The sequence below is a fragment of the Canis lupus genome, chromosome 1 (assembly GCF_048164855.1).
Source record: "Canis lupus baileyi chromosome 1, mCanLup2.hap1, whole genome shotgun sequence".
Taxonomy (NCBI): Eukaryota; Metazoa; Chordata; class Mammalia; order Carnivora; family Canidae; genus Canis; species Canis lupus.
Window position 1 is genome coordinate 40512067 of NC_132838.1, and position 15276 is coordinate 40527342.

The 15276-nt window shown below is 46.1% G+C and overlaps 1 protein-coding gene across 2 annotated transcripts in view; it reads left to right on the forward strand.

Moving 5' to 3' along the window:
- Nucleotides 1–481: 481 nt before the first annotated feature.
- Nucleotides 482–15276, forward strand: part of UST (uronyl 2-sulfotransferase) — a 291838-nt gene continuing 277043 nt past the window's right edge. The window contains exon 1 of one of the 2 annotated variants that reach the window (XM_072827353.1): nucleotides 482–955. In XM_072827353.1, the coding sequence (XP_072683454.1) occupies nucleotides 706–955 (250 nt within the window). In that variant the 5' untranslated portion in view covers nucleotides 482–705. The remainder of the gene's footprint in view (nucleotides 956–15276) is intronic. The other variant, XM_072827364.1, reaches the window with a different exon arrangement.

Genomic DNA, 15276 nt, shown 5'->3' on the forward strand with positions numbered 1-15276 from the left:
GGGGCCCCCAAGAGGTCGCTGGTGGCGCAGAAACTGAGGCCAGATTGCAGAGAAAGGGGGAAGGAGAAAAACACCCAGAAACTTTCTTCCTAGTTGTGAATAATCGCCGCCCCCCCCGCCCCCCGGTCAGAGGCAGTAACGTGACACCCGGGAGAAACCCGGAGACCCGCGCGCCGAGAGGGAGGGCCGAGGGAGGAGAGAGGGCTGCGGAGAGCCGGAGAGGGGAAGGGGAGGAGAGGAGGCAAACCCCTGTCAAGGAGGTGGAGCGAGGGGGTGGTGTCCGCCTCCTGTTCCTCCCTGCCGTCTTTTAGAGGAGTCTGAATCGGGACAAAACGCGCCGAGACCGACGGACACAAAGCCGGGGGTCCGCGCTGGCGCTGGAGGCGAGCCCCGGCGGCCGCGAGCGAGCCCGGGGCGCGGCGGGGCGCGGCGGGGCGCGGGGCGCGGGGGCGCTAGCGGGCGCGGGCGCGGGCGCGGGCGCGGGCCGAGCCGGGGCCGGCACCTCGGCCGCTCGGGCCGCGGCGGCGGGGACCATGCCGAGGAAAGTCTCCTGAGCCCGGCAACTTCGGCCCCTCCCCGCCCCCACCCGCTGCCCTCCGCGCGGCCCTGCCCATGTGCAGCCGGCCGGCCGGGCTCTCCTCCTCGCAGGCGGATGGGTGACCCCTTCCCGGCTCGGGCAGGCTGTGCGAGGCGGCGGAGCAGGCGATGAAGAAGAAGCAGCAGCAGCATCCCGGGGGCGGCGCGGATCCCTGGCCCCATGGGGCCCCTCTGGGGGGCGCCCCTCCGGGCCTGGGCGGCTGGAAGCGCCGGGTCTCTCTGCTGCCTTTCCTGCGCTTCTCCCTCCGGGACTACGGCTTCTGCATGGCCGTCCTGCTGGTCTTCTGCCTGGGTTCCCTCTTCTATCAGCTCAGCGGGGGACCCCCTCGCTTCCTGCTCGACCTGCGGCAGTATCTGGGTAAGGAGGGGGGCGGGCGAGGGCGGCGCGGGCCGCGCCAGCTCGTGCGGGGCGAGAGGGGCGCGCCGGGGACTTGTGGCTCCGCGGCCGCCGCCGCGCCCCGAGGCTCCCAGGTGCGACCCGGGCGGCGGGCCGGGGGGAGGCGCTGCCGGGGCGGGTGCGGGGCAGGTACCCGGGCGCGGCGCCGCGGACCTCCCGCGCCTCCGCCGCCCGCTCGGGGCGGGGGGCGGGCGTGTGTGCTCGTGGGCGTGGGCGTGTACAGCGCGTGCTTTCTCCCCCGCCCCCCCCGGGGCTCTGCCGGCGGCCGCAGTCCCGTCTCGTGAGCGCCCGGGGTCGTGCGGGGCGCGGGGGGGCGGTTGGCTCGTCCGCCCCGCCGCTCGCCGCCTCGGTGGCCCAGGGGCAGCCTTGGGGCCCTTTGCTGACCTGGGCCGGCTTGGCTTCCGCGGCAGCGAGGGGGGCGCGGGGCGCGGCTGCGCCGGGGGGCCGGGGGGCGCGGGGCCGGCGGTGTCGCCTGCTTTGACCCGAAGATCCTCTGCGCTGCGTGTGTCTCAAGTCAGAACTTTTTTGGGGAGTGTGGGGGGCTTATGGTTGGTTTCTTAGACGCGAGGCCGCCTGTGTGGGGGGAAGGGGTCGCACGGGGAGGGAAGAGCGGCTGCAGAGAGGGCGCGCCCCGCAGCTGGGCGCGGGGGCCGGCGAGCGCACGCCCAGGTCCCGGGTCCGCGGCTGGCGCGCGCCGGGCCGAGCGAGGCTGCGAGTCCCCGGCGCGTCGTGGCCAGAGCAGGTCGTGCGGGCGCGGGAGGCTGCGGAGGCGCCGGCGGCTTGCGAATGAATGTCCAGGGGGTGACCCCGAGCCCCCGGGCCGACATCCGGCATCTGCCCGACGCGAGCGGGCGGCGAAGGGGAGCCTCTCAAGCGCTGGACCGTCTCGGGCCAAAAGGCTCCGGGCGGCTGGAGCTGCCACACTTAACCTCAAAAGTCCCCTAGTCGCAGAAGCCACAGGTCTAGATCGCAGGCCGTTTTCGAAGGAAAAAAACAAAACAAAACAAAAAACAACATAACAACAACAAACCAACCACCTCAGCAAAGTGACAAAAGTCCTGGAGCTTTTTGAAATATAAACGCAGATAAAATGATGTCCTTTCCCTGTAGAGAAGCTGAGATTTTCAAAGGTGTGCTTCCATTTCAGCAGAAACTTTGGAGAACTATGGCTTTTGTCCGATGTTTTAAGGGGAGATTAAAGGAGAATATTGTCCAAGGTATTTGCATATTTCCAAAGTACAATCCTTAGCATCAGGTTTCTTAAGAGGGTTTGGGATAATATGCACGTTTATTAGGGAGTCAAATCAGTTCTTTCCCTGAGTTCTGTATTTTGGAGTGTCCAAAATAGGTTGGTTCGGAGACACCTGCTAGAGTTACAAAGCCAACTTTTTTTTTTTTTGACAGTCAGCAACAGTCACTGTTAATTGGCATTGGGAAGTGTTTTTGAAGCCCAGAGGTCTATAAAATCTGATAAATTCTTTGTTGGAATTCCCCTTAAAATCTGGAGGCTGGTGGGGCGCAGGGAAAACAGTGGATGAGGAATGAGGGTATCTGTATCTAGTGTCCTCAAGAGCACTTGGCTTTAGGCAGGGCAGTCAGACGTCCTTGGCCTTAGCTTTTCACTAGTAAAGTTAGGGGCTGGACGAGGTTATATCTCAGATCTCCACCCAGCTCCTGAAATCCTGTTTTCTGATCCCTTCTTGTGGGCAGGAAAGCCTGAGAGGAAAGAACAAGGGCCCTACTGAGGGTGAGATCAAGACACTGCAGTAGCTAGCATGTTAACCTTTTGAAAATTGACCCAAAAGTGTATTGCCCCCAGAATCGAGTGCTTTCATTCTATACTTCAAAAAAAGAGGCCTGATGAATTTGGGGGCGCAGGTGGTAGAAGCGTGAATTCCCTCAGGGGAACTGGGAAAACCTGATGGATTGAGCACTGCTCCTGTTACTAACTCATCATTAAGTTTCTGACTGACATGATGGGTTTAAAAAAAATGACATCACTGTGAACTGGAAATAGGACACCTTGGCCAAATTTGTTCCCTGTTGTTTTGTTACACAAATATAATGATTTTGGGGAAAAGTGCGCTTGTGGTCTTTAAGAGGGTCTAAAATATGCCCTTAATAATATAAGGCCAAGGTATCTGCAGAATACTTACCTCTTGTTTCCTTCATTCTATTATTTTAGTGTCTGTCAAAACAAAATTTGTGGTTAGTAAACATATCCTCTCAATTTCCTGAGTTATCCAATTTTAGAGGCAAGCATTTTTCTTAAATATAAGTTTATCTAAAGTCAACATTTTCCAAATCAAAATAATATTTATAGCAAAAAATTTTCTTGACTGGATATTATTTTAATATGCTTATATAATATTATACACCTGACACACAGTAGGTGCTTGATATTTATGGCAAAAATAATCGAACCTATTTTATCAAATAAGTCGTTTGATAGTTAACATATTGAATATTCTCACAGTAAAGCCAGGAGATATGACCATTCATGATAAATGATAACATGTATTGTTGTGTTCTAGTAAATGCACATGCAGAATGAAATTGTATCCACATAGCAATCTTACGGGTAGGTTCGATTGTTGTTCCCATTTTTTTTTAAAGATTTTATTTATTTATTAATGAGAGACACACAGAGAGAAGCAGAGACACAGGCAGAGGGAGAAGCAGGCTCCATGCAGGGAGCCCAGTGTGGGACTTGATCCCAGGACTCCAGGTTCACGCCCTGGGCCAAAGGCAGGCTCTAAACTTCTGAGCCACCCAGGCGTCCCTGTTGTTCCCATTTTTGATGTGGGAGAAATGAGAACACAGAGATTCACAGACTTGCTGAGGGACACACAGCAAGTAAGGCAAGACTTGAACCCAAATCTGTCTGATTCAGGCACCTCCTGTATAACCCTACCAGCAGCCAAGATGCAAGGGCAATATAAAGAGCTGACTGGCTAAAAATAATCATTTATTTGCATAAGTTCACTTTCTTTGATACTTTTTTTCTGAGTATCTTAAGGTGCCAGCAGAGAAGGGAAAGAAGTCAAGCAGCTGGTCTCTCTCTCTTTTTTTAAGATTTTATTTATTTATTTGACATAAAGAGAGAGCACAAGCAGAGTGAGTGGCAGGCAAATGGAGGGGGAGAAGCAGTTTCCCCTCCAGAGCTGGGAGCCCGACAGTGAGGGAGCCTGACCAGTGGGGCTTGATCCCAGGACTCTGGGATCATGACCTAAGCCAGAGGCAGACGCTTAACTGACTGAGCCATCCAGGTGCCCCTAGCTGGTCTCCTCTTAACTCCACCTTCCTGTTTTTATCTCTGGGTACAGGCACGCTCATCTCTCCCAGAACCACTCAACTGGAGGTGATGTCAATTATGATCTGAAATTCCTGATCTTTCTGTTATTCCCTTAGCAATTTGTTCTTTGTTGAGGCTGGTAGTTTTCAGTTTGTGGTCCCTGGACCTGCGGCATCATCACCATCTGGGAAACTTGTTATGAATGCAGATTCTCAGGGCTCACTCCAGACCAACTGAATGAAGGGCCTAGGTCTCAGCAATCTGTATTTTAGCAAGTCTTCCAGGTGACGCTATTGCAGGCTGAGGTTCGAGAACCATGGTTCCAGAGTAAAGCTTTACTGTCAGGATGCCTCTTACACAGTTGAGCAAAAGAAAGGAGATGAGAGAGAGGAGATTCAGCAAGTATTTTAAAGGTGATGTACATGGTTTCATCTTTTACATTGCAACTCTTAAAAATGCATCTGCTTTGCTGTTTAAGTCCCATTGTTTCAAGGGAAGGACCAGCCAACAGCTGCAACTCCAGCTGGCTTTAGACTCTCTGAGGTTAGGAGATCCGTGGAATGGGGTGGAGTTGGCAACCAGAAGGAATAGTAGGGAAAGAAAGGGAAAGGAGGCAGTAATGATGCTTTCTCTTCCCATAGAAGCTGGGTCAAAGAGTTCTTTCCTAGTTTGTTTGGGAATGGGCAGAGTCTATTCTCCTTAAAGATACTTTCTGTTGCAACAGATCTGAAAAAAAGCAAAGTAAATTGGGAGCGGGGTGGATTATGCAGGAATAACTGTGGTCTTGATTTTTCCCTCCTTGAAATGGGTAGAGGAAGAACAGGAGCATACGTGGGGTAAAATGCATGGGTTTGGCAAATGCCTATCCCTAAGCTTGGGGACTATAGTTTTTCCAATTCGGTGAAATTATTTGCTTTTTTTGAAGTGGCATTCAGACTTTGATTTGCTATGGAAAGCAAATAAAAATCAAGTAAAATCTCCCCCAGAAATTAGGTTATGATACAGCCTCTGCCAGTAGTCTCATTACTTATGAGCTGTGGAAATATCAGAAACTTGGAATAACACTCGTTACCCTGATGTAAACTGAATGCACCAGATGGCTTACTACAGATCTTATACAACCGGCAAACTCTAATGATTTATCATCAAGCCTTAGATATGTGATTTAGCCTTTATGGGAACTAAATTTTTTGGGTCGATCTCAAATTGACATGCTTTCCTTTCCATTTTTAAATTATACTACTTTCAATAGAGATACACTACTTCTATTTCAGTTTTCAGAATTGCCATTCTTTATATACTCTACATGAGCATGGCAGTTTTGAGTCAAGAAATGAGAGAGAAAGAGATGGAACTTTATAGAATTTGAAATTCCCCAGGTTTAAATGAATATAAAGGAAAAAGTGAAAATAGAGATCCAGATCCGTTACAAAATCATTTCTTTCAACCTTAAAAGTCAAATTTAATTTTGCTTCTGCACATCAGGCATGGTTTATATATAGTGCTCTGGGCCCCAGACAGCAATCTAGGAAATGAATGCATTAAATATGATGTGATCAATAGAAATTGTTGACATAAAAAGAAAATGGCATTCTTGTCCATAGCTGCAAATGTGTCTTAGAGGGTTGGCCCCGGACACAGTAGCACTGGTATTAGACGAAGGACACAAGATGGAATTCAGCTACGGCAGACTGTTCTGTAAACACATGGCATGAATGGTGAAAAGCACTCTGCTTTGTAAACTATTTCTGATGTAGACTAGTCTCAGTATGAATTGTTTAAAAGTACATATAAATATGTATTATCTGGATACTGTCTTTCCTCAAATTCCCTGTCATCAATCCAGGTTTAAAACACTAGTTGGCTTTGTGTTTGAGAAACCAGAACGAAAGTGGTCAAGCTTGTTGGGTCCCAGAAGAAATAGTATCTTTTGCTTCCCTTGAGAGAAGTTCAGGAGCAGATACTGTAGCTTGCCCTGCAGCTGTCCTGATGGAGAGCAGTGATGGACAATGAAAAGACATCTTATTTGACAGCCTGTGGCTGCTTGAATTGTTAGAAGTTATCACTTGCTCTCTTTGCTTTTCTTTTTGTTTTGCAAGATGTATGATTTGACCACAAATAAATGTTGTCTTACCATATTGATTTTTGTTATAGAAACTCAGCTTTAAGCAGTGGTAGCTGTAAACCCTTTCATTTATTAGAAATGGAGACAGAAACATGGATATTCCAACAAAAACTCTTATTTGCAAAAATCAAACACATGTAGCAACTTTTGGGTGAGAAAAGTCCAAATGAAGCACATTTCGGTATTGCTATTAATTTTTAAAACAGTTTTGTTGAGATATAATTTAAAAAACCATACAGTTCACCCGTTTAAAGCTTTTAATAGTTTAATAGTTTTCAGTGTATTCATAGACAAGTGCAACCATTGCTATTGTGGATTTTAGAGCATTTTCATCAGCACAGAGAGGAAGCCCATACCCTTTGGCTGTCACCCCCTTATTCCTCCATCTCCTCAGCCCTAAGTCAATTCTAATCTATGTTCTGTCTCTATAGATTTGCTATGCTGGACATCTCCTAGAAATGAAGCTGTATGATATGTGGTCTTTTGTGACTGGCTGCTTTCACTTGGCATATTGTTGTCATGGTTCATTTATGTTGTTGCATGTATCCCTACTTCATTCCTTTTAATAACTGGATAATATTCCACAGGATATACTGCATTTTGTTTGTCCATTCATGTGTTGATGAGCACTTGGGTTGTTTCTGTCTTTTGGCTATTATGCATGGTGCTTCTGTGAACTTTTGTGGGCAAGTTTTTGTTTGAATACCTATTTACTGTTCCTTGGGATATATACTTAGAAGTGGATTGCTAAGTCATATGGTAATTCTATGTTTAATTTATTGAGGAACCGCCAAGATGTTTTTCATAGTGGCCGCACCGTTGAACATCCCCAACAGCAACATATGAGAGTTCCAGTTTCTCTACATCTTCACCAACACTTGTCATTTTTCATTACTTTGATTACCCCCATTCCAGTGGGTGTGAAGTGGTATTTTGTTGTGGTTTTGTTTTGCATTTCACTAATGATGAGTGATGTTGAACGTCTTTTCATTTGCTTATTGGTCATTTGTATGTCTTCTTTGGAAAAATGTCTATTCACATCCTTTGCCCATTTTTAAAAAAGATTTATTTATTTATTTTAGAGAGAGCGAGTGCAGGGGAGAGGGGCAGAGAGAGAGAGAGAGAGAAAATCTCAAACAGACTCCACCCTGAGCACGGAGCCCACTGCGGGGCTTGATCTCATGATCCTGAGATATGGCCTGAGCCAAAACCAAGAGTAGGCTGCTCAACTGACTGTACCACCCAGGCACCTACTTGGCCCATTTTTGAATTGGGTTGTGTGTGTGTGTGTGTGTGTTTTAATTTTAAGGGTTCTTTATGTATTCTGGATACTAGATCCTTGTCAGATTTGTGGGTTTTTTTTTTTTTTAAAGATTTCATTTATTTATTTGAGATAGTGACAGAGATAATGATAGAGCATGAGTGGAGAGGAGAGGGAGAAGCAGGCTTCCTGCTCAGCGGGGAGCCTATTGTGGGGCATGATCTGAGACTCTGGGATCATGACCCCAGCCAAAGGCAGATGCTTAACCAAGTGAACCACCCAGACACCCCCCTGTTACATGATTTTGCTGCTTATTTTGAAGTTGCAAAAGATGGTATTGGCTGAAACACAATATGTTATGTATTGTTCTCTATATTATAGGTGTGCACCTTCTAAAGGGACACCTTAGTTTCATACTTTAGTCACTTTCAAAGTGCTAAGTACAGAATCTGGGTATATAGTAAATTCTAAATAAATTCCTAACAATTAACCAAAAAGAAGGATCTCTTCAAAAGAACCTTGGGAGTCTTGTTTGCAGTTATGGATCACTTTGAGTAGGAAACCTTTTGGTTATCTACATTTAGCTCTCATGTATGAAACTTCATGTATAGCTAGCACTAACCCATTTTATAGATTTCATAAAGATTACTGTGACTTATATGTGAAATATGAGTGTAGCTAGTTTTATTTTTTAAAGATTTTATTTATTTATTCATGATAGTCACAGAGAGAGAGAGAGAGAGAGAGAGAGGGGCAGAGACATAGGCAGAGGGAGAAGCAGGCTCCATGCAGGGAGCCCGACATGGGATTTGATCCCGGGTCTCCAGGATCGTGCCCTGGGCCAAAGGCAGGTGCTAAACCGCTGCGCCACCCAGGGATCCCGAGTGTAGCTAGTTTTAAACAGCAGGTTATAGTACAATTTATGTGAGTATTTTTGTCCTGTTTTTGCTCACTAGAATGGAGCTATGAACTCAGCAGGGGAAAACATTTGGGTACATCATGTTGCTTAACAAGGTAATACAGGGTCAGTCACCAAGGATATCTTGAGTATTCTCATAAAATCAGAATTCATATGCAATTCATTTTTTAAATTCACATTGTGGTATAACATACAGAACAAATATACACAACAATATTATGTGTATTTGTTTCTCTTTAGTAAATTAACATGAATTTTAGAAAGAAATATTAGTTGTTTTTCAAAAAGTATTAGACATATTTAGCATGTTTTAAATATATGTATTATCTGAGAGAGCATGAGCACAATTGGGGGAGAGGAGCAGAGGGAGAAGCAGACCCTTCCCCCCTGCCGCATGAGCAGGGAGCCTGAAGTGGGACTCGATCCCAGGACACTGGGACCATGAGCTGAGTCGAGGACAGACGCTTAACCAACTGAGCCACCCAGGTACCCTAAATATATGTATTTTCAAAATGAGAAGCTTTAAGATAGATACAGTCAATTCTATGCTGCTTGGGAGAGGCTCAATTTGAATAATTTGCACTACTCTCATATTGAAAATGACCTGGGAGCCAGATAGCTGTTTAGTGTTGAGGGTATGCTGCACCTCTGGGTCTGACTGACTCAGGGTCTGTGTCAGTTTCTGTCATTTCCCAAAGATAGCCGCTGGCTCATTTTTCTTGTCTCTTGTTATATGACTATGCTTCCGCTATGGCCTCTCTGCTGATGGTTTAGGAAGCTCAAATTCCAATGATGGATGATCTCTGAACTCCTGGAATTGGTTCATGATCATGTCTGAAGTTGTGATAGTCTACTTTGTAGTGTGATAGTTTGTGGGCAAACTCCTTGAAAGGAGGAAGCTTCTTCATTCAGCACCATCCATCTCTACTCTGACACCCCTCCTGGGTGCTCTGCACAGGCCCTCAGGAACTGTTGATTCAATATATTTGCTAAGCAGACTGTTCTTTGTGAGGGTTCTACATCCTGCTTTGTTTGGTCTGTATTTTAAGTAGAGAACATGGAGAAGAAGAGTGCCAGGAAAGACCTATGCTCAGGTGATGTCTATGGCCTGTCTCTTCCTGGTTGTTGAAAGCATAGGCTCCAAGCAAAGATAGTAAAGCTACTATGACATAGAGTTCTGTAAAGATTTCCTCTGTGCAAGGGGTTTAATTGTCCACCTCTTACCTCTGGAGATTTGGAATTACATTTATGGAGTTCTCCCTGTAATTTTTAAAAGAGATTTTATTTATTTATTCATGAGAGATACAGGGAGAGAGAGGCAGAGACACAGGCAGAGGGAGAAGCAGACCCCTTGCAGGGAGACCAATGTGGGACTTGATCCCTGACTCCGGGATCACGCCCTGAGCCAAAGGCAGACGCTCAACTGCTGAGCTACCCAGGCGTCCCTCTCCCTGTAATTAAGAATACCTGAGATGGATCTAAAGCTTTGGCTGTTTATTTTATTTTATTTTATTTTTATTTATTTTATTTATTTATTTATGATAGTCACACAGAGAGAGAGAGAGAGGGAGAGAGAGAGAGGCAGAGACATAGGCAGAGGGAGAAGCAGGCTCCATGCACCGGGAGCCCGACGTGGGATTCGATTCCGAGTCTCCAGGATCGCGCCCTGGGCCAAAGGCAGGCGCTAAACCGCTGCGCCACCCAGGGATCCCTGTTTATTTTATTTTTAAAAAGATTTTATTTATTTATTTATTCATGAGAGACACCCAGAGAGAGGCAGAGACATAGGCAGAGGGAGAAGCAGGCTCCCTGCAGGGAGCCTGAAGCAAAACTCAATCTCAGGACCTCTGGCTCGTGACTTGAGCTAAAGGCAGACGCTCAACCACTGAGCCACCCAGGTGCCCCGCTTTGGCTGTTTATAACTAGAACGCAGACCTCCTGTTTTTTGTCATTTTCCCAAACCCCGGCCAGTTGTTTTGGGAGTTTGCAGATAGTTTATTTCCCTAAGCCAGTGTCTTCCTTATCTAGCAATTTGTGTTAAATTAGCTAGTCCATTTCCAGCATGACTTTTTGTCTTTAAGGATGTGAGACCAAAAGATGATATGGTTTTTGAAGTAGTGATCAAATGGATTTAAACCTAGAATGGCAAAATGAGAAGCTATAAAATTAGGGCTCAGTGCACAAACCCATTGACCCTTGTTTGACAAAAGGTATTAAAATAATCTATGTCATGGCTTTGATTAAGCAGTTCTTAGTTCACTCATTGCTAAATGATTTAAGTAATTATTTACATTTAACTGTACTACATTTCTGGAAACATTGTTTTTTTTTTTTTTTTCCTAGCTCAGTGAGTGTGACTTTCACAGTCTTGATGAAAGTAGAAATGGAAGTTTTCGGAAACATATAAATTCTTTTGTTCAATCATTCAGCAAATATTCATGGAAGACCTATGGTCCAAAAGCATCAGGTGTTAAAAAGAATAGAGGTTTGAGAGCAGAGATTTTGATGTGAATCACTGTGCTACTACTTATCAGCTGGGAGAACTTGGGCAATTTTCTTAACTTCTCTGAACCTCAGGTATTTTGATCTATATGATGAGATTGGTAAGTGCTATTTTGTAGGATACTTACCTAACCCAAGGCCTGGCATTCATATTCAACAAATGTCAATTTTCTCACTTTGTCCTTTGCTTCTCTTAGGCTCCCTTTTCTTCTGGCACATAAACATCCATGCACCAGGAGCACACACTCATACAAACACAAATCCTGGTGGAATGTGCAGACCCCCTCCTGGCTTGGCTTCCAATAGAAAGCACCAATCTAATCAAGAAATATGAATGTACTAAACTAGTATCCTTGGGGCTTATCTTGTCACCTCACCCTCAGATTGGTGAAGGCTCTTCAACAGCTGACAAGTTCCAGTCATTTGCCCCATTAATAATGCACACACCAACCTTCCAGCTTCTCTTTTGCTTCCTGGAAACAGTTTGGAAAGAACACATTCTGCACACAGCCTGGTTTGCTCTGTTTTGAATTTATCCACACCTTTTCCCCCGCATTCATAAAATAAAGATAGTTGGGCAGAGGGGGCATGGTACAGCTTATGCTCTGGGATGGCCTGCTGTTCGAGGACTGGATTAGTGATCTGTAACTCATGCCCTTTCAAGCCATCAGAATACCAGGCAGACACTGTGACAGCTGTGAGAACTCCTCCCACTTAAGATGGAACTACCATGCTCAGTAGTATGACCACTTGCTTTTTTCTGGTTCCTGCTTCCTGTCTATTGGAGGTCAGAGCTAGAACAGTGGACCCGAGTCATGGATCATGTCTTTGCCCAGAGATTTGTGAACCTGCCTCTGTTCTGCATATTCCGTTTCTTCGAGTTATCTTGACTTGCCCTGCCTTGGATGCTGGTGCATGTGAGAGCCACAGGACATTACTATCTGCCTTAGCTGGTCACTCAAGTCCTTGAGAAGTTGAAAGCAAATGTGATTTTACATTATTTAATAGAAAGTTAAATTTTTGTTTAGCAAAACCATGACCTTGCAATTCCTGTGCAGAGCTTCCTGCTTTAACACGAGGGCTGTTTGACATGAATGCCTTCTGCCCTGGAGAATCAGAAGCAAAACTATGGGGGTTGCTGTGAGGGGTACAGGACGTGGTTCTGTAAGGGTTCCCAAATACTGCGGTGGTCAGTGCTCTTAAGTCACACGAGCCTCTTAGACTTAGGTTTCTTTACCTCTAAAATGAAGATGTTTGATTAGGTCCATGATTCTCCATTGTTTTTCCTTTTAAGACCCCCATCAGCAGCAATGTTTCCATATGGTCTTGATGATCAGTCTAGGACTGTGTCCCAGTGGCCAGGAATGGGAGAATAAGTGTGGATTTGGGGTTCTCTAGAGAGATTCTCTAGGAGATTTTTAGAATCACTGATTTAGGTGTTTACCAAGGTCCTGCCTATTTTTTTTAAAGGTATTTATTTATTGATCCATCTACCTATCTATTTATAGAGAAAACGTGCACATGCACATGTGCACATGGCTGAAGGAGCAGAGGGAGAGGGACAAGCAGATTCCATGCTGAGCGCAGAGCCCAGTGTGGGGTGACCGGGAGATCATGACCTGAGTGGAAATCAAGAGTGATGCTTAACTGACTGAACCACCCAGGCACCGTACCTACTCTTAAAATCATTTGTTGTAAGAAGCCACTTAACTGTAGCAACTAAAACTGTAAGGCTATTTCCTTTGGGAGCAAATGCTTATTTAAAAGATTGTAGGAGTCAAGTGATTAAGGCAAGTACAATATGCGAAAACTTTTTAGGCCATTCTTTTCAAAGTCTTAATCATATTTTTTTTTGTTTGTTGCTTTCATTGCTTTGTCTCATTAAAATTGGCAGCACTGCCCCGACATCACCAATTTGCCACGGTCTGCCTGGACAATAATGGGAGAATCTTGTTCCTGAAATTGTGGGAAACAGAATGTCCCTAGGAAGGCAGAGCAAAAGAAGAGAGAGAGAGAGAGAGAGAAAGAGAGAGAGAAAGCAGAGTGTCTTTCCAGAATTCAGAGTCTAACAATGTGATCAGAAGAAAGAAGGAAAACAAGTAGGAATAAGAAAGCTCTATTGTTCAGAGGAGAGTCTCACAACCTCTCCCCTTCCACTGTGGACAGCTCCAGCGGCAGAGGGAGTTCTTTATGGTGTGGTGAGCTACTTCCGTGTAGCTTCCATCTGCTTCTGCTACTTCTTCTGGAAGTTATACAGAACAGTCTATTGGACTATATCATCTTTCAGAGGATAAAAGATATGAAGATGACTGTCATACCCGCCCCCCACATAAATATTGTCCAGAAAAATAGATGTAGATCCCAGTAGTTCGTCATCTAAAGTCACTTTCACACATAGAAAGCACAAACAGCAAAAGGAAAACACAACCATAAAAGTAGAACCTTCTGAACAACGGCACCCCATAGACAAGGCAAAAGACCCAGACCGGGGACAGGTGTTTCTTTAGAAAATGGGATTAATATGCAGCTATTTGAATGTTCAATAAATCAGTAAAAAAGAAAATTAATGAGATAAACAGGCAAAGAACATGAGCTGGCAGTTCACAGAAGAGGAAACACAACTGGCCAGGAAGCATATGAGAAGACTGAATGATCTCGTGTACCTTAACCACTTGCCTCTGTGGACCTTTACTGGCCCGTAGAACTGAGGACAGACACTTCCAGTTCCCTCTGCTGGTGAGCCTGCTTTGTGGAGAGGAGTCACTATCAGAAGTGTCTCTCTTCTAACCCGCCTTCTTTGGAGAATGACTGCCACATCCATCACCGTTCTGATGCACGTCTCTGATAGGCAGGTGGGGCCCGGGGCAGCTCTCGGAAGCTCCGACTCAGGCCCTAAGTACAGAGGTCTGGGTGTCATATTTGTGCTGGATGGTCTGCTCCCTGAGACACCCTGGTCCCCACTCGGAACCGCAGCCAGCGAACCACACACAGTTAACACCCAATAGCGCCCTGCACCCTGCTCCGCCTCCCTCCATCACCGGGGCTTTGCTGAGTCTGTAAGAAGCAGAGGCAGAAGGAACTGACGTCGCCCACTTAGAATGCAGCATCTTGCCTGGGAGTATTTTCTCAATATCTGGGAAAACAAGTGGAACTGACTCATCTGGTTGGAGTTCTACAGAAATATGATTGCAGATTTCTTGCGATTTCATTCTGCTTTAGTGTCAAAATTCATCCAATGATGTGCCAGAAAATGTGTGTAAAGTCACGTACAGATTTAGACACTGGAAGAGGAAGTTATTTTTACCAGGGCGGGGAAGGAAACAGAAAGTGACAGTTGGCAGGGAAGTCAGGGCAGGGCTGAGTTAGGAGGTGAGGTGTCTGCACAGCTGGGGTGCGGGCACGCTTGCGTCTCCCGTCTTGCCAGACTGGCCTGGGGGCTGCGGTGTGGTGGCCTCTTAGCAGGTCGAGTGAGGAGTTCCTGTGCCGAAGACCTACAGAGAGAAGAGTGTTGACATAACCTTCTTGTTGGATGCCAGTTTAAGCAGTTGTGAGGTTAACGCTGCTTACTCCAGAGACGCACTGTATGCTCTTCAGAGCAGTTCCACAGGAGCCACGCTCAAGAGCTGCATAGGACGTGGAGGTGAAAATGGAGCATGGAGCAAAAGATTCTGAAAAGCTGCACAAATATAAAAACCAAATGGTGCAGTGTCTTTATTTTGCCTTAGCAGATGACAGAAGCGAGGCCGTATTATTTTCTTTGCTCGTGCTTTTCCCATTTCCAAAGGCTGCTCTTGTTTGCTTGCCCAGCGGAGTTCCAAGGCCTCACGGAGTCTAAAGTATTTGTGGTTATGTTCTTCAAGTCCTGCTGTGAGATGAAGAGGTTTCCAGAAATTAAACGGAGGAAGAAAGAAGGACTTGTTAGGATCCATAACCTCTTTTTATTGCCCTTGTCCCTTGAGCAAAGGATATCTTGAGTTAGCATTTAGTGATGACAGTTGAGTCTCGTCAGCTTTAGCTGGATAACTAACTTTTCAAATGCATTTGGAAAATACTTTATCCAAGCATTCTTGTGCCTTGCTGTCCTGTTCCTGATGGCCGGGGAGAGGTGTGTGGGTCTCTGTGCCTATATTGCGAAATGTACACAGTCACAGCAGTGCCTGAACTCTGCCATAGAGAGTGT